General features: G+C 45.9%; 2 protein-coding genes across 3 annotated transcripts in view; one reads left to right on the top strand and one right to left on the bottom strand.

Moving 5' to 3' along the window:
• The window catches only part of LOC121087972 (ubiquitin-conjugating enzyme E2 E1), a gene marked incomplete at its 5' end in the record, with an annotated part of 44,552 nt that extends 37,715 nt beyond the window's left edge, over nucleotides 1-6,837 (top strand). The window contains 2 exons of the mRNA XM_040593534.1: nucleotides 4,912-5,059; nucleotides 6,045-6,837. Of these exons, the coding sequence (XP_040449468.1) occupies nucleotides 4,912-5,059; nucleotides 6,045-6,142 (246 nt within the window). The remainder of the gene's footprint in view (nucleotides 1-4,911; nucleotides 5,060-6,044) is intronic.
• A 4,032-nt stretch (nucleotides 6,838-10,869) lies between these two features.
• On the bottom strand, nucleotides 10,870-22,879 carry NKIRAS1 (NFKB inhibitor interacting Ras like 1). 2 transcript variants are annotated; one of them, XM_040589374.1, is made up of 4 exons: nucleotides 22,790-22,879; nucleotides 21,238-21,431; nucleotides 13,960-14,201; nucleotides 10,870-11,234 (listed from the first exon to the last, which is right to left on the bottom strand). In XM_040589374.1, the coding sequence occupies exons 2-4, from the start codon at nucleotides 21,329-21,331 to the stop codon at nucleotides 10,995-10,997; spliced, it is 576 nt and encodes a 191-aa protein (XP_040445308.1). In that variant the 5' UTR covers nucleotides 21,332-21,431; nucleotides 22,790-22,879; the 3' UTR covers nucleotides 10,870-10,994. The 2 variants fall into 2 exon arrangements, with proteins under 2 accessions (XP_040445308.1, XP_040445309.1); XM_040589375.1 differs by having other exon boundaries at nucleotides 21,238-21,364; nucleotides 22,790-22,863.
• Between the last annotated feature and the right edge of the window lie 11 nt (nucleotides 22,880-22,890).

Raw genomic sequence — 22,890 nt, 5'->3', positions numbered from 1 at the left:
CCTTAAGCTAGGGCTCCCGTTCACAAGCAGCATGTTCTACCTTGGGACATTTCCAGTGATTTCCTGCTGACACCTGTCCATCCCTCTTTGGAGGCTCTCTGGCAGCACAGATGGTTGTCTTGTGTTAGAATTTAATTCAGTGCAGCATAGTCTTTCATTATTTTGGTTTAATTAGTTTGCATTGGAGAATTTATTGTCCATCCAACTATATGCAATATCTTATGTCATGAGCCCAGTAAGTATTTAAAGAGGGAGCTTTTACCTTTCCGTGTGTGCTTTACTACACCTTTGCTTTCTATGCTACAGTCAGAAGCATTTATCGTCCCAGGCTTACCCAGCCTGATGCTTTACAGGACTGTAATGTAACTATCAGTGGCATTGAGACAGCCACGTATGCCAAGTTCCCTGACGCAGAACCAGAGATACAGTTTTGTTCCAGCTCAGCCCTGCTTTCTGCTCGGCGCTTCTGACAGGGATCTCTTTGCCTTTATCTTTGGATGTAAACCCTCACCCAGACGAAAAGAAAACAGGCACCACTTAGTGAGGCCTTAAAAGACTAGTTTAGTGGAGATTCACTGTATTGTAGCAGAGTTGCATTTACAATGAATCTTTCATCTAGCAGAGTCCAAATCGGTTTACAAACCACATATATGTACGGAAATAAAATACACACAGCTTCAGTCACATTGACATGGAATACAGGAGAAAGCATAGTAGTGCTCTAATAGAATGCACTTGCGCTACTTGGGTACTTAAGGTTTAAATGAAGGACATTTCTTTTGCTGAGAACCAAAGACTTATAGCAGCTCCTGTGTTAACACCTGTGGTAGTATTAATAAATGATGGTGTGGAAAACATAAATATCATATGGCTCCTGCTTTATTCCTGCTAATTTGTTGATTTCAGATTGTCCAGCTGCTTGCAGTGACTGATAAATATTGTTTGTGGGTCATCTGGAAGTGGTAGGACTAATGTACTCACCCCATAGCCTTCCTGTATTTGTCTTTTAGGGCAAGAAATAAAGAAACAGATAGTTGTAACAAAACCCAGTGTATCATTTTGATGATAAGCACTGGTAGAGCAGTAGAGTGGGTGAAGGTCATTTCAGAAGCCTTGACCTCTGTAAAGATTAAGCTCTCTAGAGTGAAAGGACTAGTTTTCCTTGAATCTTCTCGGTAAGCCTTACAAGACCAGGGGAAGAACCTCTGCTGCTGCTTTGAATCCTTGGTAATTCTCACAAGGACAGTCCCTGTTGGGGGCTGCCCCATGGTGAAGTGTCTATAGTAGAACACATTTCATAACTTGAAAGTGAAATGTCATTAAAGGTTTTACTTTGTTAAGTAAAGTGAGGTGAAACTGGCCATCCTGGTGGGCTTACCAGCCCTTAGCAATATGCGTGAGAAGGTGTTGGGGCACAGCCACTGCTGACATGTCTGTGTGGCTGATGAGCATCCTGGAGATGTGGTGAAGGATATACAAGGGCAGCCTTTGAGGACTGGGTCTGACTCCAGCTGAGGGTTAGATTCAGTATGTTGGAGCAAACTTTTGGGGGGAGGGTGTTGCTATAGGAGAGCTTGGAAGACTGTGCTGGAAGTGGTATTAAATCCCTGGAAGGATATAGAGAGGGACTGCACTGCTGTACTTGAGGATGGAGAATTAAGAGCTTGAAATTTTACTTGGAAATGCATTGCACAGTACCAGGAACTTCAGTGGGAGAAATCTGATACAGGGACAGATACTCTCTGTCCTGTCCTAAATATGTATAATGGAGTTCTTTTGCATTTACGGAGCATTTCATACTGTACTTGGAAGATGTTAATCTGTTCTCTGCTTTTACATTTTCTCATTTTCTGTGATATTCTGGGTTTGCCTTTGTTTCAGACAGTAGTTGTGTTAGGCACATGCTAGGTGGACCTGGATTCGGGAGAATCCGATGAACAAGTATAATTAGAATTTAAGAGTCCAATACTTAGTCCTCGAGCTGATTGCTATTCTTCTGTACTATTACAACGGAGGTTTTCCCAAGAGTTACATTGTAGTTGGGGTAGATTTCATTTATTGAGGTGAAAACAGTAGCTGTGGTGACTTGGTGTGTGCTTTGATCATTTGTATTAATAACCTCTAACCGCTTCCTTCCCCCCACTCCCATTTTGCAGCTTGTGTAAATTAACCTCTGCTATCACTTTGGGGTAAGGCTGAGATTAGCTGCTTTTATGTCTTTTCAAAAGCTGTGCTTAACTCTGTGTAGTTACTGCAGCAGTGTAATCTCAGGTGGGACGTTTCCAGAGGATCATTCAGTTACACTGTATTTTTCTGCTATTCCACAGGCTGTTCTTTTGACCCTGAATACATTGTACTACCTTCCAAGTAACTCAGTTTCTCTTGGTTTTGGTCTGAATCTGCTAGGTTTGTGACACTTGCCCCTCCCCTTACAGTGTAATGAACATTTACTTTAACTATTGGGTTGTTTTTAAGTTGGCCTCCAGTTCCTCCCCCTCTCCCAGCTTCATTTGGTTTCCCTGCATGACTGGCTTTTGTACCATCAGCAAAAATTCTAAATGGCAAACAGCTGGACTACGTGTGTCTTAACACCATCCCAGTTCTGACTTGCTGCTTAAGCGAAAACAAATTTGTATTTTTCCCACAGTGCTTTGGTTAGGTAGAGCTTCTCTAAGTGGAGAAAACTGCTTTTGATGCCATGGCTGTAACCCTTAAGGATTATACCTTAAGGTTTCTTAAGGAACCAGGCTGCTCTGCAAATACATGGGAGTTGTTTTTCTCTCTCTCTTTTTTTTTTTTTTCTCCTCCTCCATGAATAATAATTAAAAAGTAGGTCTTGTTCTTAAAGGCAAGCAGGATTCATGCTTTGATATCAGTTATTAGTCAACTGGACTGAGAGACAGCCTACAGAGTATTTAGCTTTTGTGCTCAGAATCAGAATTAACAACTTTGTCTTAACAAATTAGAACTCTTGGCCTTTCTGTTAATTTGGTCCTTATTGTATCAGCTTGGAAATACTCCATGCTTCCCCTTCTGGAAGCGTTTAATCTGTTAAAATTATTACTTCACCTGCGTGTAGAAGTCTTCTTGGAAGGAGACCAAAGCTGCAGGTCAGATAGAGAAATACTGAATGAGCAGTGGGGCTGGACTGAAGATCCCAAGGCAGAGCCATTGCCAGCAGCTGCAAATGCCATAAACTTCTGTTCTCCCCTAAACAGCATGAGCTGGGACAGGTACCACAGTGTCAGATCTACCCTCTGCTCAGGCTGATGGGCTTCCACATGACTGTAGGGAGCCATTGCTGCTTCTCCTCAGAGGATTAGATGATCTGGGAAACGGGTCGTTTTGTTTTCTGACCTGCTGTACCTCCAAGGTTCCCTGGGTTGAAAGCCGCAGGTGTTCTTGATTTTGGAGTTGCAGCTTGTTGCTGAAGGTGTGGGAGGGGGGCACATCTCCCCTTTCCTGCAGTCATTTTGCTATTCCCACATGTAATGTGCAAAAGTGTAGGGATTTGGGGGTTTTTGTTTGTTTGCTTCCTGTTTTAATCTACAATCAAAACAGCTTACAAGGAACAAAGCAGAAAGTCTCTCGAAGCGTGCGCTGTGGGTGGCTCCTGTATGACAAGAAACTGCTTTTGCAAGCGTGAAAATAGCCCGTGTGCTCTGTGCATTGGGAGCGACGCTGCACGGCACTGGGGTTTCGTAGCTGTGTCACCCCACCCTGTGCCTGCTCCCCGAACCTGTGAGAGGGAGGGGCACAGGCAAAATTTTTGCATCAGAAAGGCAGTAGAAAAAATGAGGGTTGGCTGGCAAGTTTAATGTGTGGGCTGGTCTTGTCTTGAGAGAAAGCACTAGTGTGTTCTTGTCATACCACACAGTTACCGAGTGTGTTTTGCAAATACCCCTGTGACCTATAAACAGACAATAAAATTTGTGGGTGTGGAGAGCTGACAAATTCTGAGGATTTAGGGCATGAACCCGCCAGCCTTTATTCATGCAGATAATCTTAATCCATGCAAATTCCACCAAATTTGTTGTCCCTGTTCAACCAGTGAGTCAGAGTAAGGCCTTTCTGCAGGTCACATTGTCTGCTCCTGAAAACGTCTCGTGGTGCTTTTGTTTCCCTTTCGGATAACTTCTGTGGCAAGCTGCCCGGCTCACTCACATCTCCCAGATCGGAAGATAATAAAATCCAACCAGCTCCCCCGATCGCTGAGCTCTCAGGAGCGATGGGAGTCGCGATTCCAAGTGCCCCGGCCTGCCTGCCTGGGGGATTTTAAAAAGTCCTTGGGAGCCCAGCAGAAGAAAAGGGCTTCGTGTTAAAGCCCCAGGACCCTTTGCCACTGTGAGCAAAAAGATAAAAAAAAAAAAAATAAAGCAAAAAAAAAAAATAGAAATTATAATTTAAAAATTTTTAAAAAAACAACCTCAACCTGGGTTTCACGGTGACCGTAAGCGCCCCAGGCTGGGAACCGGCCGTTGTTTCGCGGGGAGGCGGTGAATGTGTTGACAGCCGCGAGCCCCTGCGGGGGCCGGAGTGATTCCCCGCGGGGCTCCCCGAAGTCACCCACCTTTGGGATGGGACACCCGTGCCGTCACCTGGCACGGCGGGCGGACTTTTATTTCTTATTACATTTCAGATGAAGCTCTTTTGGGTTTGCCTTTGGCGCCGAGGACGCGGGGGGGGGGGCTGGATCCGTCGTTTCACCCTGGAACCACCGGTGGCCAGCGCCGCCGTTCCCAGCCCGCCGGGCTGCGGGGCCGGTGCGCTCCCGACGGAGGCCGCCAGGGGGCGGTGGCGGCCCGGGCAGCCCCCGGCCGGCGGCGCGCAGGGCTCGGGCTGTTGCTGCCCGTGGCTGCAGCACGCTGCGTGCGCCAGCCCAGCGCGCCTGCTAACGCCCGTTTCTTGCAGGTAACGTTTCGGACAAGAATCTACCACTGTAACATTAACAGCCAAGGCGTCATCTGCCTGGACATTTTAAAAGACAACTGGAGTCCAGCGTTAACCATTTCTAAAGTTCTCCTCTCCATCTGCTCCCTCCTCACAGACTGCAACCCGGGTAAGTCCCCTGCTGCCTTGCACCCCTCCCGGCACCCAAGTAAGGTGACTCTGATCTCATCCCGTTGGCTTTGGCCAGCTCTGGCCTCCAGCGCAGCGTGTTTCCCTTTCCAAGGTAGCCGGAGAGGGGCTGGAGGTGGTGGGGGTGATGCACCCTACCTGCCTGCTGGTCACTGCCCCTCGGGCTGACCCACGGGGGAAGCAGCGGTCCTCCTCCTGCACATGAAAGCTCTTTCCCCTTCCCAGCCAGCTCTGGTTTTGGGTAAGGGTTAAGCGTGCTTTGCTGGTCTGTAGGACTGTAGTAATTCAGTAACAGAGCTAGAAGAGCCACAAACGTCATTCTGAAAGCAAGGGGATTAGCCTTTTACTTTCCATCATCCACTTAAAACCAGCGACCAACTATGCCGCAAGTGGTCCTTGCTGCTCCTCTAACCCACCACACCAGTTTACGAGTTTACCAGTTTACAAGGAATATGCCTTGGTTTCCAAAATCAATTTCACAGGTCGTATTTCTGTATGGGTCTGAAGAGGAGAGAAGCACCAGATTCCTTTCACACTATATTATGTATAATAAAAATAAACTTTTTGGAAAAATAAAACCTCTCCTTGAGATCTGGTCTTTCCTAGAAGGCAGATTTATACGGCCACAAGAACACTTAGCGATGAGTATGTCGCAGGCACTTTTAGAAGGGGTAAAATAAGCCTGTAATGTGTGAATCAGCGAAGTCCTCCGTAATGCAAAATATGGCTATTGGATTGTTGCCTTTTAAACTCCTTAAAACTTTAAGTGGCATTTCACTCTTTATTAGTAATAGATTAGTGCATCACCATAAATACACACAAATCAGTGAAGATACAGACTATCAATTCAGTATTTTTCGATTGCTGCAATGTACTTTACATGTGCAATTCCTTTATATTAAATTCACACTTCAGCTTTAAGTTTTTATTCGGTAACTTGTCTGAAATGAGTGTTTCCTTTTCAGCTGACCCCCTGGTTGGAAGTATTGCCACTCAGTATATGACTAACAGAGCAGAGCATGACAGAATGGCCAGACAATGGACCAAAAGATACGCTACATAAATTGGATTTTCGTCAAACTCTTACATTATTCGTCTGTGATGGAAAGAGCTGCTTATGATTTTGAAGGGGTGGGGGGAGGGAGGGTGCTGGTAAAGAGTAGGGTATTTCTATAACAGATTTTATTCAGTCTTTTATTTCCTAAGATTTTGTTGTTGTAACTTAAGGTATCTTGCTACAGTAGACAGCTAGGATTGGGAATAGCATATTTTAAGACTGTAATTAGTTCAGCAATATTAGCTCACATATAGTACCGAGAAGAATGTAAACTTCTTAGACTTCTTTGGTTTTCAGTTTGCTTGCAATATGTAAAAGATTAAAACAGCTTAATTTTGTACAGGTACATATGTTGACATTTATGTAAAAGTCCTTTCAAGACTCTACACACTGTTTTTGCTTTTTGTTATGTTTTGGGGTTGGGGGGGGTATTTTGTTCTGGGTTGGGTGTTTGGTTTGGTTTGGTTTTTTTTTTCCCGTTGGTTTTGTTGTTTGGGTTTTTTTTGTAAAAAGATGTTGGGATTGTTTTCCCTTATGGAGGGCACACTGGTATTTAACAAATCCTTTTTAAAGACTGTCATCTCATGATCTGTGATACGGAGAGGTGGATATATGGCGTCATATATGAAATGAGAAGTAGTTAATGTATTATTTTATAAGCCAATCTATCTTTGTGAAAAGAATAAAGGGTTTAATCAGGACTTACGGAAACCTGTAGTGAAATACCTTAAGCTGTTTAACTGTAAGGCGTGGAGTAGGAGTCACTCAGTGGATTGGTTGTATGTTGTGGGCTACTTAAGTCTGCATTTGTTACTGTGCTAATAAAAAGATGTTTAAAAAAAAAAAAAAAAAAAAAAAAGAAGAAAAGATTTCTGCTTAGTGCCTTGCTTTGTCATTTTGCCAGAACAATGTCTCCCAGTACGCTTTGAGGATTACGGTTTGGACAAGGACAATGGAGATCTGCAGGTGAGTGCTCTGACTGCTGCTGTTTTGGGAAGACGCTTCTGGACAAGCGTACAATGAATGAATGACAGCATAAAGACTTCTTCAGCCATTTACTGTCTTAAGTGTAGCACAGGCTGGCATGGCCCTCGAGGAGGTAGCCTGCCACACAGCTCATGCTAGTTACTTTTTAGTTTTAAGTTTTCACAGCATTGCCTTTTCAGGACTGTCATGTTATTTGAAAGTACAGCTGAAAAAGTGTAAGAGAAGGGAAGGGAAACAGGTAGGAGGCAAAAGGAAGAAGAGAGTATCTTCATGGGTTTTCTGATGGAGTGGTCTATTCCTATTTGGAAGAGGAGAAAGGATCACGTCCTGGTAAGCTAGCAAGAAGACACCTTAAAGGAGAGTAAAGAAGACTTAATCTCTAGATCCTTTAACTACCTACAAAGATTATCTCCTAGAGACATGGTGTTTACACTGAGGTGTGTAGCAACGGGGCGGTTAGCTGTGGATAGGGCATTTTTGTCCACTCCCTTGAGGTAGAGGCCGGAAGTACAGATTCATTTTCACATGGCAAGTGTCACCTTGCGACATTCTTCTGAGTGATACGAGGTCATCTGCAGCCTCAGATTCGTTTTGGTACTTCAAAATAAATTTTGTAAATATCTTCTTTATATACTTCTCTTCCTATTTATAGATCAAACCTAACTTGGTCCAAAGTAATCTCTGTTAGAGGTAACCTTCCTTCGCTGGGTGGCTGTGGGTAGCAGTACCTGAGCCTCATCTGCTGAACCTTTTGACACAACGCATGTTTTGGTGTACGAGCTCCCTCAGCTGTTTGGCTCAGCCTAAGAAAACTGTTGGTTTAGAGCTACATCGCACCAGGAGCATCTCTGCTAACCGTTTCCTCCTGTCCTCTACTGAGAGAGGAGGTACACGGCTTAACCGCAGCAGGTTCGTGTCATCTCCTTGCTTCGTGCTAGCGGGGCATGCCAAGCGCGCTGTAGTTGGCAGCAGGGAGGGAGCTGATCTGGGGTGACCGACCTGCACAGTGTTCATTCAGCAGGGTAGAAGTTTTAAGAGGAACAAAGAGAGATAGTTCCATTTACTAACTTTTTTTTTTTAAAATATTTTTTTCATCATGATCTTGTGCAGGGACTATCTAGCTTTGTTAGTAGGTAAGTGAGCCCAGTGACCTAGGACAGGTTTTGAGTCAGCGGAATAGTAAGAACAAAATACATGTTCTGCCCTTTAGCTACTGCATTATACCCTGTACTTTACTCATTAACCCTATGTAAAACTGTACTACAGTGAGTTTCATTTTTACTCCGTACCAGCTACCATGTGTAGATTGTTTGCAGAGGAGATGCTACATTTTTCATCACTCATCAATAAATTACTATGGTATTTAGAAAAGACAATTGATATGAGTGCTTAAAAAGCCTCAGAATAAGCTTATGAAAGAAAACAGTGGGTGGTGCTTGTTGATGTGAATGCCCAAAATGATCTAAACTAACTTCTAATGAATTTAACCAAATCAATGTGTTTGCCTTTATGTAACCTGTTTGGGAAAATGGCCACAGTCATTTCGAATATCGCCTTTCCTCTTGCCTTTCTTAAAACACGGTCAATTCCTGAATGTCCAGGGGAGCAAACGAGCAAGCTGCTCTCGTACAACATGGCTCTGGCAGCCACGGCATCAGTTTGGGCAGTGGAACTGGCACAGAGTCTGGGTGCAGAAGTGGGCAGGAACCGGTCATCTCTGTTCCTTCCATCTCAAAGCATTTTAAGTTAATTGTGACTTGTCAGCCTGCACTCCTTTGGCTCAAGGGTCAGCTTCAGCCACAATGTGTGGTTAGCAGAGGTCTTTGCTTGTTTTGATTAATCCAATGCTGAATTGAGTCCTTTCTAGAAAGGTTCTGCAGACCTGAAGAGGAGGAGCGTGACCAATTCCTTGATGAGAAGTCGTAGCAAGGAGTTGAACCACTTCTGCTCGGAAATCACCCCCACTTCCCAAGCACGCAAGCAGCTGTGGAGCCTTCAGTGGCAGGGAGAAGCCTTGAGTACACGTGTGTGGTAGGAAGTGAGCGAGGAGGGAGTGTTCTGCAGCATCGCTGGGGACAATGACTACTACTAGCTAGGCTGGGGGAGGTCGTGCTATAGTGCTTACTCAGCTGCAGTGTTGCAATGGAAACAGAATTGTTTCTAGCAGGGCATTACAAGAGCTTGCTCATTCGTAATTGCTCTCTTATCTTACTCCTCGGCCACAGCAATCCAAACTACGTTGAGCAAAGCACATAAACAGTTTCGTCTACCTTCATTATAAAGGTAGGAATACCTGCTTAATTCTTAGTGAATTGTACTGCTCTGCCATTAGTAATGCTGACAGACGTTAGTTGTCGGTGTTCAGGAAGAGCAATGCTATAAGCACACGGTGTAATTGTGTTCATTAAGCACACTTACTATTTAGCAGTTATGGTGTGACAGTGCAAATACTGGTCGTGGTTTTGCTGACTCACAGTGAAATTCTCAATATTTGTTCAAAACAACATTAATGTAGTGGAAAATGAGGGAACTGGGTACTTCATTTAACTCCCTTTCCCTGCTCTTGTCTTCAAATATAAAGAAAATCTAGTATCAATTAGTGTAAGAGGTTGTCAGAGGCCAAAAGCTCACCGCTCCCTCTGGGAACGGCTGCTCATTCTGTCCCTCTATTTCCAATTTTGTTTAGTTTACTGACAGGCTGAGCTAGGACAGACAGCAGCTGCCTGCAGGACAGGTTTACCAGCATGGAGAGTCAAATACAGCACGTACAGTGGTGCTTGTGCTGCTGGACAAGGTGTGGTGTATTAAGACCGAGGCCATTTGTACAGGTATTTCTGGGCATTTGCCGTGGGGGTGTTCCCAAAAGGCAGCCTCCCGCACTCCCTTGCCCCCTCTCACAAAGTAGTACAGCACTTCGTCCCAGTTGTTACCTGGCCTGTAGCTTCGCGCCAAGGGTGGATTCCTGCAGCTTGGCCGAACAGCTGGGTAGGAGGAGTACGCGATGCGCTAAGCAGAGCCCGGGCAGTACCTCCTGCATACAAAACTGCTCTGTATAATTCCTCAGTAAAATTATCACCTACGTGAATGTGACTGATTTGTACTGGACATGCTGGAACAAAACCATGTACAGCTATGTTGTCCTTCAGGTCGCAGTTAAATTAATGAGTGCTCTGAGAGCTTTTCTGGCTTGTACAAATAAATTCCTGAGCTAAAAGCATTACTTGCCAGACATTGCTGACAGGCTTCACGTTGGGGTAGACCTGTTCCAGTATCTCCCACAAGATTATTTTTTTTTCTTCTTCTTCTTCCAGACACTAGCAGAACTTCAGCAGCTAGTTCTGCTGGTAGTTATTCCTCCTACCTCAGACCCTTCTCCTGCAACAACACACTGACCTCAGCCTCCTGCAGCATCAAAAAGCCCTGTGGCCCTGTTTAAGGTAAAGGTAAAAGGACTGTTGCAGTTTCAAACATAGCCTCTCTCCAAATTGAATGCTTTACTGCAGCTAGTACTACCTGTGACTAGAGGCTATAGATTGCAGGGGGATTGCTTGATGATAAACTTGTTGATTTGTCCCTCAGCATGGTTCTATCTAGGCATAGTCAAAGCCCCTGCTAGAGAGGCATCCACCTGTCCCTCCCTCCTCCATAACCCTTACTGGAAGATAACTTGTCTCATGAAGTGCTTTTTAAGGCTTTTACCAACAGTGACTTTTGCAAGCCAAGTCCACGAGAAGGAAGGATACCTCTTAGCCATAAGCTTGCTGATTTTATTGCTGAATGAGATTATTGCTTTAAGTGAAACTGTGAGAAGCAAATGGCACAGAGAGGACTTAGGCTGTGACCTAGCAGCAGCAGACGATGCTAAAGTAGCTTAGTTATCACAGTTATTCCCTTTGCTCTTCCTTCCAGGCAAGGGAAATGCTGATTTGTTCTGGGATTGGGAGAGTTTGCTAGCTAAGAAGGTGAAGGGCTCAAGCAGTGTTTTCCGATCTGTCACAGTCACTTCCCACAGTCTCACTTTCTCAGCTCTTGCCCATTGCTGTGCTGCTTCTGTTTCCACTTGCCTTTGGTCCAGGAGGTCAGTTTTGTTTCCCAAGACAATAACAGTTACCTACAAACAAAACGAAAGGGTGAGCTTTACACTGAAAGAATTCACCACTCACAATGTTTTTAAACAGCGGGCAAGTAGCAACACAGTTCAGACCTGTTCTTTAACTTAGCACTGGCACAGGTAAGCTGCAAGTAGTTTGGAAGATCAGGGTCTGGGATTTGAATTAGCCTCATCTACTTGTGGGCTGGGAACTGGTTTTAATTATAGGATATGCAAGACCTCCCCTTCTCCCTCCGATTGCCAAGAAAACCAAAGTTAAACAGCCCTATTCTCCATGTATTTGGCAATTGAGCTGCCCTAGACAAATGATAAGAGCGTGACATCTGAATAGGTCACAGCAGCGGATGCTTGAGAGATGAAAAAATGCATGGCAGCGGAGAAAGGCTGGAGCACACAGCTGTGGATTTTGCCCAGCTTGCTTCTTCCCAAGCCCTAGTCCACAATACAAAGAAAGCCAAGCCTGCCACAAGGCAGCCTGGGCAGGCTGCCGGGCTGTGTGGCCCTCTGCCAGCCCCCACAGGCAGGGTAAGCCACTAGGACTTAAGCGGACAGTCCTCTGTCACTGAAAGGGTCTGGTAAGCACCAGGACTTCCCTCTCAGTAGCAGATTCAAGAGCAGCTGGTTAGCTCACTAGAGCAGCACTGCTGTATCAAGGCAGATCTTGAGTTGTAAGGATCTATCAAGTACAGTGTGGCTGAGCTTAGTGGCCTCCCCAGTTCCAGGAGGTGCTGAAGGTAGTGCTGGCCACGTAGAGTTACTGCTCCTGCTTATTTTAAGTTAACGATTTTCTAAAAATGTTTTACCACCATCAGCTCTTAGGGGAAACCATGCCTGTATTTATAGTTCAAGGTCCTTAGTCAAGCTCTGGTCTCATCTCTACACTAGTCACTTGACAAAGATCAAGTGATAAAGTCTTCCCTTGCTGATGATTTGGGGGTTTTGTTGTGGCCACACCTGCTTGCTCTTTCCTGTTCATCAGGCTAACTCCAGGATGTCTTCTGTTTCTTTCCAGCTAGAGATGTTTGTCCTGTTCCTGTGGGGTCTGAGACTTCCTTTCTTTTCTATAGCAGCCTGGGGTGTTTGGAAATTTTTTTTTTCACCTCTGTGAAGGCTTTGAAAGAAACCATAATCTTCATATGCATTTACCACATGCTCCAACTGAATTCTGCCTATGGTTAAGCTCTGTCAGTATGAGAGAACACAACCTCTATTTAGTATAAAATTTGGCCAGGCTTTAAGGTGCGTGCTGGAGAGCCCCCACAGCCAGCGGAGGCAAGGAATCAGCCATCAGTGCTTTCTGTCATCTGCCACACAAGAGCGGACTGTGCAACTCAACAAGGTGAAGTTCTGCCAGCTCAGAAGCACCATGTGTGGAGAGACATCCCTAATTCAGTTAAGGGTGCGTTCTAGCAGAGCCCATACTTTAAGTCTGCTGTTCTTATGTTAAGGTAGGACTCCTCACCTTCTATGCTTCAAAGCCTATTTTATAAGGACTAGAAATCACAGCAATAAAATATCTAGCTTATTGTGGGCACCACTTTTTTGACTACGTTATCCTCAGTCAAGATCACAACTTTATGCCTTCCCAGAGGATAAGCAAATTGGTCGTTTTCCAAAATACCTGAATGAGAGAAAAGAGTTCTGGCAGGCAACGCAGAAGAGAGGGACGCAGATCCTGCTGGGGCTGCGACTCCCTCTCTGCATTACAACATGCTGTAAAGAAATCTGGGCCCTCACAAAACACAGCGCCTGGGAAAAATTTCCTGCTTGTCCACCTTTCCTTGCCCTGCAGGGGAGTTATGGCTGACTCCTGTATCCCTGATATACGTGACAGTCTGCAGCTTACACCAGCTAACATACCTCTCCTGTGACTGCACATTCAGCTGCTGTCAAACTTGGAGCTGCATTCCTTCACCACCCTATGTGCTGTTGGTACTAAACAAGTTACATTTTTGGAAAGTCTCTCCCTACCATTATCCAATTAATTTTTCACGTATTTTATTTTTTTTTTAAACAGCATAAAACAGACATTTGGAAAGCTGTAGGCTAAAGACATTGAACTGGGAAAACTACTCAAGAATATAAAGATACTGTAGGAAAAGCCATAATGCTAATGCCACATGCAAGTTATATTTGTTTAGCTAAGCTGGAACACTGTCAGCTGAAAACACTAGCTGCTTTCTAAGGGAAAATAGAGCAGTCATTTCACACAATTGAATTGATTCAATATGGTTGTTAAAATACATTAAAGCTGCTTTGCCAATTGACTAATGTCTGGGAGACCCATTGTCAATTACACTAGTTTGTAAGCCATCAAATACATGAATACAAAGCAAACAAAGATAATGCCCTTCGTTATATTATTCTATGCACTTGACTTCCCGTGTACAATATCTAAAAAAAACATATGAACTGCACTGCTGTAGACCATATGTTTTATTAGTCGTAAGTGTCCTGGCTGGTGCATTCAGCTAACTGAATTTTAGCTGAGTAGTGGAAGTAAGGAGGAAAAAAAAACCCACATTCTTTTGTATGACCTGCACAGCATGTGAATTAGGCCTCCCCAGCACGAGAAAGCCTCCTTTTGCTGGATTGCCCAAGGCTGAGGGTATGTTCCTTTTCCTTTGTATGCAAGTTTTATAGAAACAAGATCTATGCTTTGCAACCTTAACTTCTTATCACTGATACAGCGATAAGCTAAGCAGTTCAGGCACTGTGCATTTACCTCCTTTTTGTCTCTAAAGACGTCGAGCTCCTTTTTGAGCAGTTCGACTCTTTGGAAAGCTTCGAGGCTGGTCACAGAGTACACGAGAATGAAGCCATCAGCAACAGAGAAATAGTGTTTTGGCAATTCTACCCCCTCCTGCAGACCCCTGGTGTCATAAAGCCGTAACTGTTCCTTCACGCCTCGGTCTGTTTCCACCGACGCCAAATACACATCTTCCATTGTGGCACCCTCTTCTAAGCCTGTTTTAGAACAAGCAGAAAAGTTCAGCTGGTGTTAAGTACAGCACAGCTATAAGAATTATTTGCAGTACAGCACAATTTTACCCCACAACAGCTTTCAGTGCATGTTTTCCAGAGTGACTTGACCTGGACTCAACCTTGCCTGACATCCCCATGAAGCGCTGTATCCACAGATCACCACCCCACCAGCTATTTACAATAGTGACACTGCATAAATACAGCCATATAATATGCGAGCACATGATTATGCCTGTAAAATTGATCTATACAACATGCACATTCAGGACAGGATGAGCTATACAGCTCTTCCCCCAGGTTTCCCAAACTCCAGCCACCCAGTGTACCAGTTCTGTGCCAAACATGCTGCAAACGGGCCTGCCCGAACGTACCCTTTCGGAAGAAGAGCCAAAGAACACCAGATAGTCAAGTACAAACATCTTGAGCCTACTCCTTTGCTTCATACTAAGCTGGATCATACGGCAGAAACAGGAGCCAAAGGAATAATTCTGGAAATGAATGTGTAATGGTGGTACAACTAACCAACAAGTGAAATCAAGCCAGAAGAGGAAGGGGGTGTTTGCATGTAAGCAAAGTTGCATGCTGTATTTACTCAAACACACAGTGAGCTTTTTCTATCCCTTAGGGATTTAAAATGATTCAGATATGCTAATGGGAGCAAGCTCGTTTACTGCAAGGTAAGAGCAGGCACAAGGTAACAAGCTTTCATATCTATACCACCTGCTCCATGGTAACTATCTGCTCCTTCCTCTCCCCATGGTAATCATGAAGTAATTCAAGACAGCTTACTTTGTACTAATTAAAACAATTTTTTTCCAAGCTAAACCTGAAAACACATAGATCACCTTAGCTTTGTGTTCGCCCTAGATGCAGGTGCATAAGGTTACAGGTCCCAACAAACTATGTATAGTGTAGCTGGGCCACTTTCAGAGTCAGTTTTAAGTATTCATATAAAACCTCTGCAAGCCACATTTTTGCCTCCACTGCACTCCTATATACATGAATTGTTTGTCGTTGCAGGGCTACAGTAATGAGTCCTGCATTATTCTCTTTGTCTGCCAAAAAGAGACCATATTAGTGCATTGTTTAAGAAAACACAAGGGATTATCTGGCCTGTGAAAATAAGGATTTTGCTATATTCAATGACACTATTCAAAATACTTCACATTGACAAACAAGCTAAAGCATTCCACCCACGCTGATGGTTTCCCATGATGTATGCGGCATTCCTGTGCAGGAAAGTGGCACAAGCTGTTCTTTTTGCCCCTCTCTGTGCAGTCTTCATAGATCAAACTCTTATTAGGTTTGCAACAAATTAATTTATCTTGCCTCCAAATATAGCCATGCTAATATGTGGGAGCAAAACTAAGAGCAGAAGGGCAAAACAAAGGTTAATAAAAAGAGGAAGCGCAAATGTATTCTGTGTGGTTGGAGAATGTGTTACAAAGGCATTTTTAAAGACAGAAGTAGTAACAGAGCCCTACCTGGATATAGCTTTCTTGTATAGATACAGCACTATATTCTTGTTCTGCCTCATTGCGTTGTACAGACAGGTCAAGGAAATACCTAGCATCAGTAAATAGTACTTTGGCAAGAAGGAATGAACCATAAGTACTTAAGTCTTCTTTTTAGAAAGCAATGAATAACGTTGTACAGGTTTTTACCATCTAAATGCTGCACTGTAATTCAACAGTGTTTAATATGTCACGTTCTCCTGTGACAGTCTCTTCCTAATGGCATTAAAAGTAGCAGTGAAAATTATGTCTTTTAATATCCTACTCGAAAACAAGAAGGAAAAATTAAGGCCTGGAACTTAAGTCAGCAGAATAGAGCAACAAATTTTGATGTGAAATGGGGGGGTACTTTGGCAGGAGCTGAAATTTATGCATCGGTGTCAGATTCCAGAGGTGAAATTTCACCTGTGTACATTGGGGGAGGGAGTATATGCAAACAGATTCCTAAGCACACACAGATAATTTTTAGACATACCTGTATCACCTTATTCTGGGCCCTGCTTCTAAAGATCAGACCGTGTGCCAGCCACATCTTGCTGACAACGATATTTACACTTCTTGTTAGTACAATCCCATTCAAGCACCTGCCCAGTCTCCATTCAAACACACACCGGGCAAGTTGTACAAGTGGCAAAACGAGTCAGGAAAGCCTAGTGTCCTAGGAAGCTGTCTGGCACCATCCCATCCTCCCTGTCACAAGGATCCTGGTTCTCCTTTCCTTCACTGGCATGCCCAGGCGTCCTCCCACCTTCGCTACGTGGGTGGGCAAGGGCAGCTGGGACTGGGGAGTTACTGCCCTGCAGACTGCTGCCAGCTCAATTAGGTTTTCCTCGTGGGCCTTTCGTCTCTTTCCTGATACCAGTTTTTCTAAATTTCCGGAAACATATTTTGAGATATCTACTGCTGTGAGACAGGTGAACGGGCACATGGAACCAGCTTTCAGGTTCAGAAGCTATGGGAGGAAAGGAGAACTAACAAGACAGTGAATGATCTCATGGCTTTTTTGGAAACTAAAGATGAAAAAAAGTTAGGGACGGAAAGGAGGAATAGACAGGAGATTGATGCCATTCTCTAGCACCTGCTTAGCTGGCGCAAGTCTTGGGAGAGGCAGAAATGTCTTTGTCTTTGTTACTGACTGCTGGCTGCCACAAAGCAACTGCAAGGGGAAGCCTCAGTTATAAATTATGTGGCGTTTCTACCCCTGGTGGTTTCCCAGCAAGGAAAAGATAAAGCTCAATATACTAATGAATACTGCACACTCAGGCTAGGCAAGACAGAGATATTGCAAATACCCAAATAAAGCAAAATTTCAAGATGGATGGAATTTCAGAAGTTCCCAAGTGAGTCTTGAACATAAATGCAGTGCAAATTTTGTGTCATCTTGAGTACTTCTGAAGATCTCCTATGTAATCTCTCCTTCCTTCTCTCCAGCAGAAACGTAGCAAAGACCTCCTAAAGCCTGCTATCCCTTATGTTTGTAAACTGCAGGATAATAAGCTTTGCTTACTTAGATATCAAATGACAGCATATCAGAGGACCCCCGGCTCAGAGAAGAGCTAGACAGGCCTCAACAGGAGCTGGTCTATTTAGATTTAGCTGCTAGTTAAGTACAGGTGCCACCAAACCAGTAGCTATGGTTGTGACCCTCAGTTGCATACATCCAGCTCCATTTTCATCCATTCCTAAAATGCAAACATCACTGCAGCTGTATCAGGAGGTAGTTTTGATTTTAAAAACAAAGATGTAAGAAAGCATAGTTTGGTTAATTAGCCTCCACATCTTTGGAGCGGTGAAAGCCAAAACACTAAACCCCTCCAACTGAGACCAAGCGAGGCAAATTCCCTCATTATGGGTTCTACCACAGTAATATATGGTGTTTTCATTCCTAGCTGGTAAGATGATTTGAAGTAGCTGCTTGTGAATAACCTGACCATACTAGCTATTTACACAGCCAGGAGGCAGAGGTAAGGAAAATCGTGTTTTCTCCAGGAAGAGTTCTCATCTCCTCCTGTTGAGTTGATAAGCTTTACCATAGGTTGAAAGGCCAGAGATTTCTTAAAGGCAGAAGGAAGACTCCTTTCTGCACCATCACTGAACAGGGACACTGTTTAAGGAAAAATAGCTATCCCCTTCACAGACATGTCCTGTGCCAAAGTTCAGCCAACGGCTCTCCTGTTAGCCTTCTCAAGAGAGCTCAGACCAAGCAGTGCCAGGTACCACAGGTATTTAGCAGGGCAATAGTGCCAGTCAAGGACCTGTTTCATGACCAAGGAGTAAGGACTGGCCCCTCTTTCTTCAGGAGCGCAAGAGAACATGGAGTATTTGGACAAAGACAACACTGAAGCCACAAAAAGAGAGATCATCCCAGCTACCAGGCAGACACATACATACGTGCAAGCCTTAACAACTGCTTGGCCTGACTACAGCAATATGGTCCCTACACGACTCAAAGCTAAGTGTGCACCAATTTCAAACATCTCCTTTCAGGTTTTCTCTGATTCCTTGTAAGCAGTTTAGCCAGAGAGGCTGCCATGGAATACATACGTTACTTTACATGGCTCTGATAGCATCTCTCACCTTTTTGCCCTCTCCTTTCTCATCCTAAATGCATGAGGCAAACAGCCCCTCTTGCAGTTTTAAAGCCTAGCACAAAGCCCAGTACCGCACATTGTTGCTCACATGCTCCAGGGACACACATATTCCATTTTGGGGGGTATTCCTCCCTCTCAAGTACTTTTTTTCCTCTTTGACCTCAAGCAGTCTGAGTGGCTTTGCAACAGCGTTAGCTGCTGACCATGCAAGCGATGGCAGCATTTAGGGACTTCATCCACACTAAGCCAGGGAGAGCTGAAGGTGCACATTTTTCGAGGAAAAGAAACAGGACAACTGGGTTTAAAGCACCATCACCAAACACACAGCCAAGAGCACAGGCTCAAAGCCGAGGGCTTTATATAGCAGTGTGAAACCTCCAAGGACACTAAGCACTTCCCTGATAGCAGCTGTGCTACCACTCCTTTTTACAGGAAAGTCAACAGGAGGTACATGAGCACTGATATAGACTCATGGCTGATTTACAGCCAGGAGGAGACCCCTGTGTCAGTGGCTGGGACATCTCAGGGGATGTGCTTGTGCTCTAAGCCTACAACCAAGTTCGAGCACTCCTCTTGTCACTAGGAGGTGGATGTAGATGCCATCAGGAATGGAGAAACTCTGTGTGTTGGCTTGGCAGTCCTCCCCTTGGCTTCCCGGCCCTCAGACCAGCCGCAGAGCTGCTCCTGACGTCAGTCAGGAAGCACAGGTTTTGAAACAGCTTGTGTCCGTGTTGCCGTACCAAGTGAGTTGCCTTGCTGGTTGGCTCTGAACAGACAGGCTTTCAGCAAACACACTAGTCCTTTTCGCCTCCTGCCAAAAAGGCCAGCAGCCAAGATGTACATGTCAGCTTGTTGGAGCTCGCAAGCTTTAGGAAACGAGGACTGAGATTCGGTAATCATGTTTTAAGCGTGGAGGGGCCACCACTACAACAGCAGCACCAGCAACGGGACTGTGCATTTTAAAGCAGCTCAACTAAGGAGCACTCAAAGACTCACCATTTCTCAAACTCTGTCCTTGCCCAACGAGGCCCTCACAGTGGTGTCCTGCCTCCACAGTCTGAGAGTTAAACCAATACAGGCTGGAGCAGTAACTAAAGATCTTCTGGGAACTATTTTCACCAAACCATATTTCAGGCACCCTCTGCCAGAACTGCCTGTGGGCTGAGGAAAAGGCAGGGAGGACAGTGACCGCTCAGTGGGACTGCCAGAAACACCAGTGTATCCGTCCATCCCCCAAAACATGCCTGATGGCACAGGTGGGTGATACCAAAAGCACTAGGCCATGGGTGCTTGTCCCTTAGGGCTGCAGTGGCTCCATATGAGCCCTCTCCATGCTCTGATCTTGACTCTGCTATTTGCCCTCTTTCTCAAATGTCCTGGCAATAAGACTTGACCAAAATCATAGATAACAGGAGGCTACCTTCTTCCTTTCTCCCCTTGCCCTGCCCCTCCGCTATCAGCCGCTCCCTTAAGCTTAACGCTGAAAAATGAGAGCAGAGCTGCAGGAAAGGAAAACTGATCTTTCTAAGAGAAGGGGGAAAAAGTCTATGTTGTGCACTGGCTGAGCTGGAGCAGAGCATTTGGGAGCAACAGGGGGACACAGGCAGCTAAACCCCAGGCAAGGGGCCTCCCTCTGGTTATGTCAGCCAGTACCCATGACGTTGTATAATCGTGTACATGGCTGGCTCCATAAATAGCTCCTCTGATCAGCAACACTCAAATATCCTTCCTGCCTGGATCACTAATAGGAGCTCGGGGCAGGAAGTAATGCAAGGCAATACGATTTAAGTAACGTGGCCTTCCTCATGCTGCTCGGGTGTCTCCGACAAGCACCCAGCCCAGTGCAAGGCAGGTCAGTGGCAAAGGGGAAAACCTTCAGCCTGCAGGTTTTGCAGCCTTCACACTGAAAGCTACACAGGGCTACGTGCACAGGGCTCGGTAGATGCTGGAAACAGATGTTGCTGCAACATTAGAGGAAATCCTCCTTTTAAACAAGGGTATTAGCATGCAGTTCTGTATCACGCTTTGCCAGCAAATTCCTCCCATCCACGCATTTTAAAGGCACAGTGCGTGCAAAGCATCGTTCTAGAAATCCTAGTGGTTATCCTGAAACTCACCCCAACATGTAATTCATCAGCCCAAGGAAAAGATACAGATTGACTAGACGTCTTCTCTCAAAGCCCCAAGATTCACCTCTGGTGCCACCCCCTGTTTCTGGGTGGGGCAGGAATAATTTGTCAGCCTGCAGATCACTGCCCTTCCTCTCAACGCCAAGTCATGTGGAAACAGAGGGAAACAAGCCAGCTTTGCCTTCATTCCCTTTCTCTTGTGCACAGCAAGTCTCAGACATCCCATGCTCCTCTCTCAAGTCCATTTTCCGCAGTAGGACTTCTCTGAGACCCGAGAAGCTTGGCCCTTGAAGCTTAGCACAGAACTTGGGACCTAAAGCTGAGCTGGTTTTCTTTCCAGCACTTTGATTAAACACTTGCCAAAGCCAAGCAAAATAAAGCTTTAAGAAGACGGAACAAAAGTCAAAACAGTCTCTCCACTCATCATGTGACATCTATTTATTTTTCAGGCATCTACAGCATCTTTCAGGGAATGAGATATTTCTTAGGTAAACAGACAGCAAGCACATCACCTACTTTCTGTGTTTGTTTCTTTCTAAACATTCGCTTATTTTGTAACTAGGAACATCACGGAAAGGGTTTTTATATAAGCCTCTTTTAAATATCAGTATGTAAGGGACCATGAATTTCAAGAACTGCCCAGAGATACAACAGAACCACATTAATTTCCTGCTTCACCTCTGTGTTCATAGTCCTTGGGCTTTTTTGGGCCCACACAGAACAAGATGCTGGAAAAGGAAACAATCACACACACACCCACCCCCCCGAAAGAAAAATACCTCACCAACAGTATGCTTTCCATAGAGAAGCTGTTCCAAAATCGCAGTCTTTCCCACTGAAGCCATTCCACAAACCACCACCTTGTAGCCCTTTCCCATCTTTCCTGAGAGGGCAGAGTCAGCGGGTGAGCCCTGTGCAGACACAGGAGTCTGTTAGCCTGGCGCGGTGGCAGAGCTCAGCACCAGACAGAAGCAAAGCCTACGAAAGGCGAGAGGCAAAATGTGAAGCAGCGGGTGACTCGGCGGCACAGCTCCCTCCCAGGCACTCACCAGCGACTGATATTTTTAGGACTAGTTTCCTCCCACACCATTTTCTAAGTTTTTAGGCTGCTGCTGTTGGCGCCGATGCTTACCTGCAGCCTTGACGCTTGCCCTGTCAAGCTTGGGGAGAGAGTTTGTGAGTAGTGAAGTGGGTAAACCCTCTGGGGCAGGGGCTGTGTTTGTTGGCATGTGTGTATGCCACAAGACTTGCCTTATTGGTCTTTGTGGTTTTGCTGCGGGGCTGATGGTATCTGGCAGTATCAGGACAGCTTCTGGAAATGCGACAAAATGGCAGTTCCTCCCCTTTTATTTCACGCACAGAAAGTTTCTAGCTTTTACAGGCTAGGAGCTAGAAAACAGGAGAGTTAAAGACAGAAGCACAGGAAAGCGAATGCAAAAGCAGGTGTTTTGGTCTGCTTTAAACCAGTGTGGATGGGTGGGGGCTGGTTTTAGCAGGAGGCCTGCAGAAGCCAGGGGCAGTTCTCTCTGCCAGTGAGCCACAGCCAGGCAGCAAGCCCCAGCTCCCAGTTCACTCTCTGGACTGGTTTGCTAGAGCGAGCCCAAGAGTGCCTTTCGGAGGGCAGGAGGAGCTGGCACTGTCCTGCTTCAATTCCAATTTAACCGGGTATCGCTTCACAAGCCAGGGTGCTCTGCAGAAAATAGGAAGGTCACCCCACCGCTGCAGGGAGGCTGGGGGGCACTTCCAGGCTGGACAAAGCCCAATTCCCATTTGGGTGCCCCAACAGGGCCCCACAGCCCCCCCAGGCAGCCAACCGGGGACGCTGCTGGGGGACAGAGGGGGACAGCAGACCCCTCAGCGCCAGGCCTCTTCCCTGCTCCCGCAAACTCAGCCCTGCGGTGCCGGGCCCGGGGGGAGGCAGGACGCGGCCGGGCCCACCGGCACCTGGAAACGCCCAGGCCAGGGCCTCGGCTGGGCCACAGGCACCCGGCCAGGGACCCCCTCCAGGCCTGCAGCACCTGGGGCCCCTTCCCCGCCGCTGAAAAGGCTTTAGGGCTTTTTTTGCCGCTCGGATTTATGATTTAATAGTATGGGGGGGTTAATTATTATTTTTTTAGAATTTTTTAAAGTTTTTTTTCTAAGGATTTTAAGAACTTTTTGACGCCAACCCCTTCCCCCTCCCGCCCCCCCGCCGAGGCTGGGGCTCTCACAGGGGACACGGGATGTTTCCGAAGGTGCCCCAGCCCGCAAACCCCCGCCCCACCACCAGCCCCCCGCCTCGGCCGCGCCGCGCGCCCCCGGGGGTGCCACCCCCTCCCCCCAGCGCGAGCGCGCACCTGGGCAGAGCTCCCCGCCGGGCCCCGTTAAGTCGTGCGGCCGGGCCCCGCCTCCTGCCGCCCATTGGCGGCCGCGGGGGCCGCGCCAAGGCGGGGCGGGG

The sequence above is a fragment of the Falco naumanni genome, chromosome 4 (assembly GCF_017639655.2).
Source record: "Falco naumanni isolate bFalNau1 chromosome 4, bFalNau1.pat, whole genome shotgun sequence".
Classification (NCBI taxonomy): domain Eukaryota; kingdom Metazoa; phylum Chordata; class Aves; order Falconiformes; family Falconidae; genus Falco; species Falco naumanni.
Note: the sequence above shows the minus strand (reverse complement) of the source record. Positions and strands in the feature narration are given on the sequence as shown.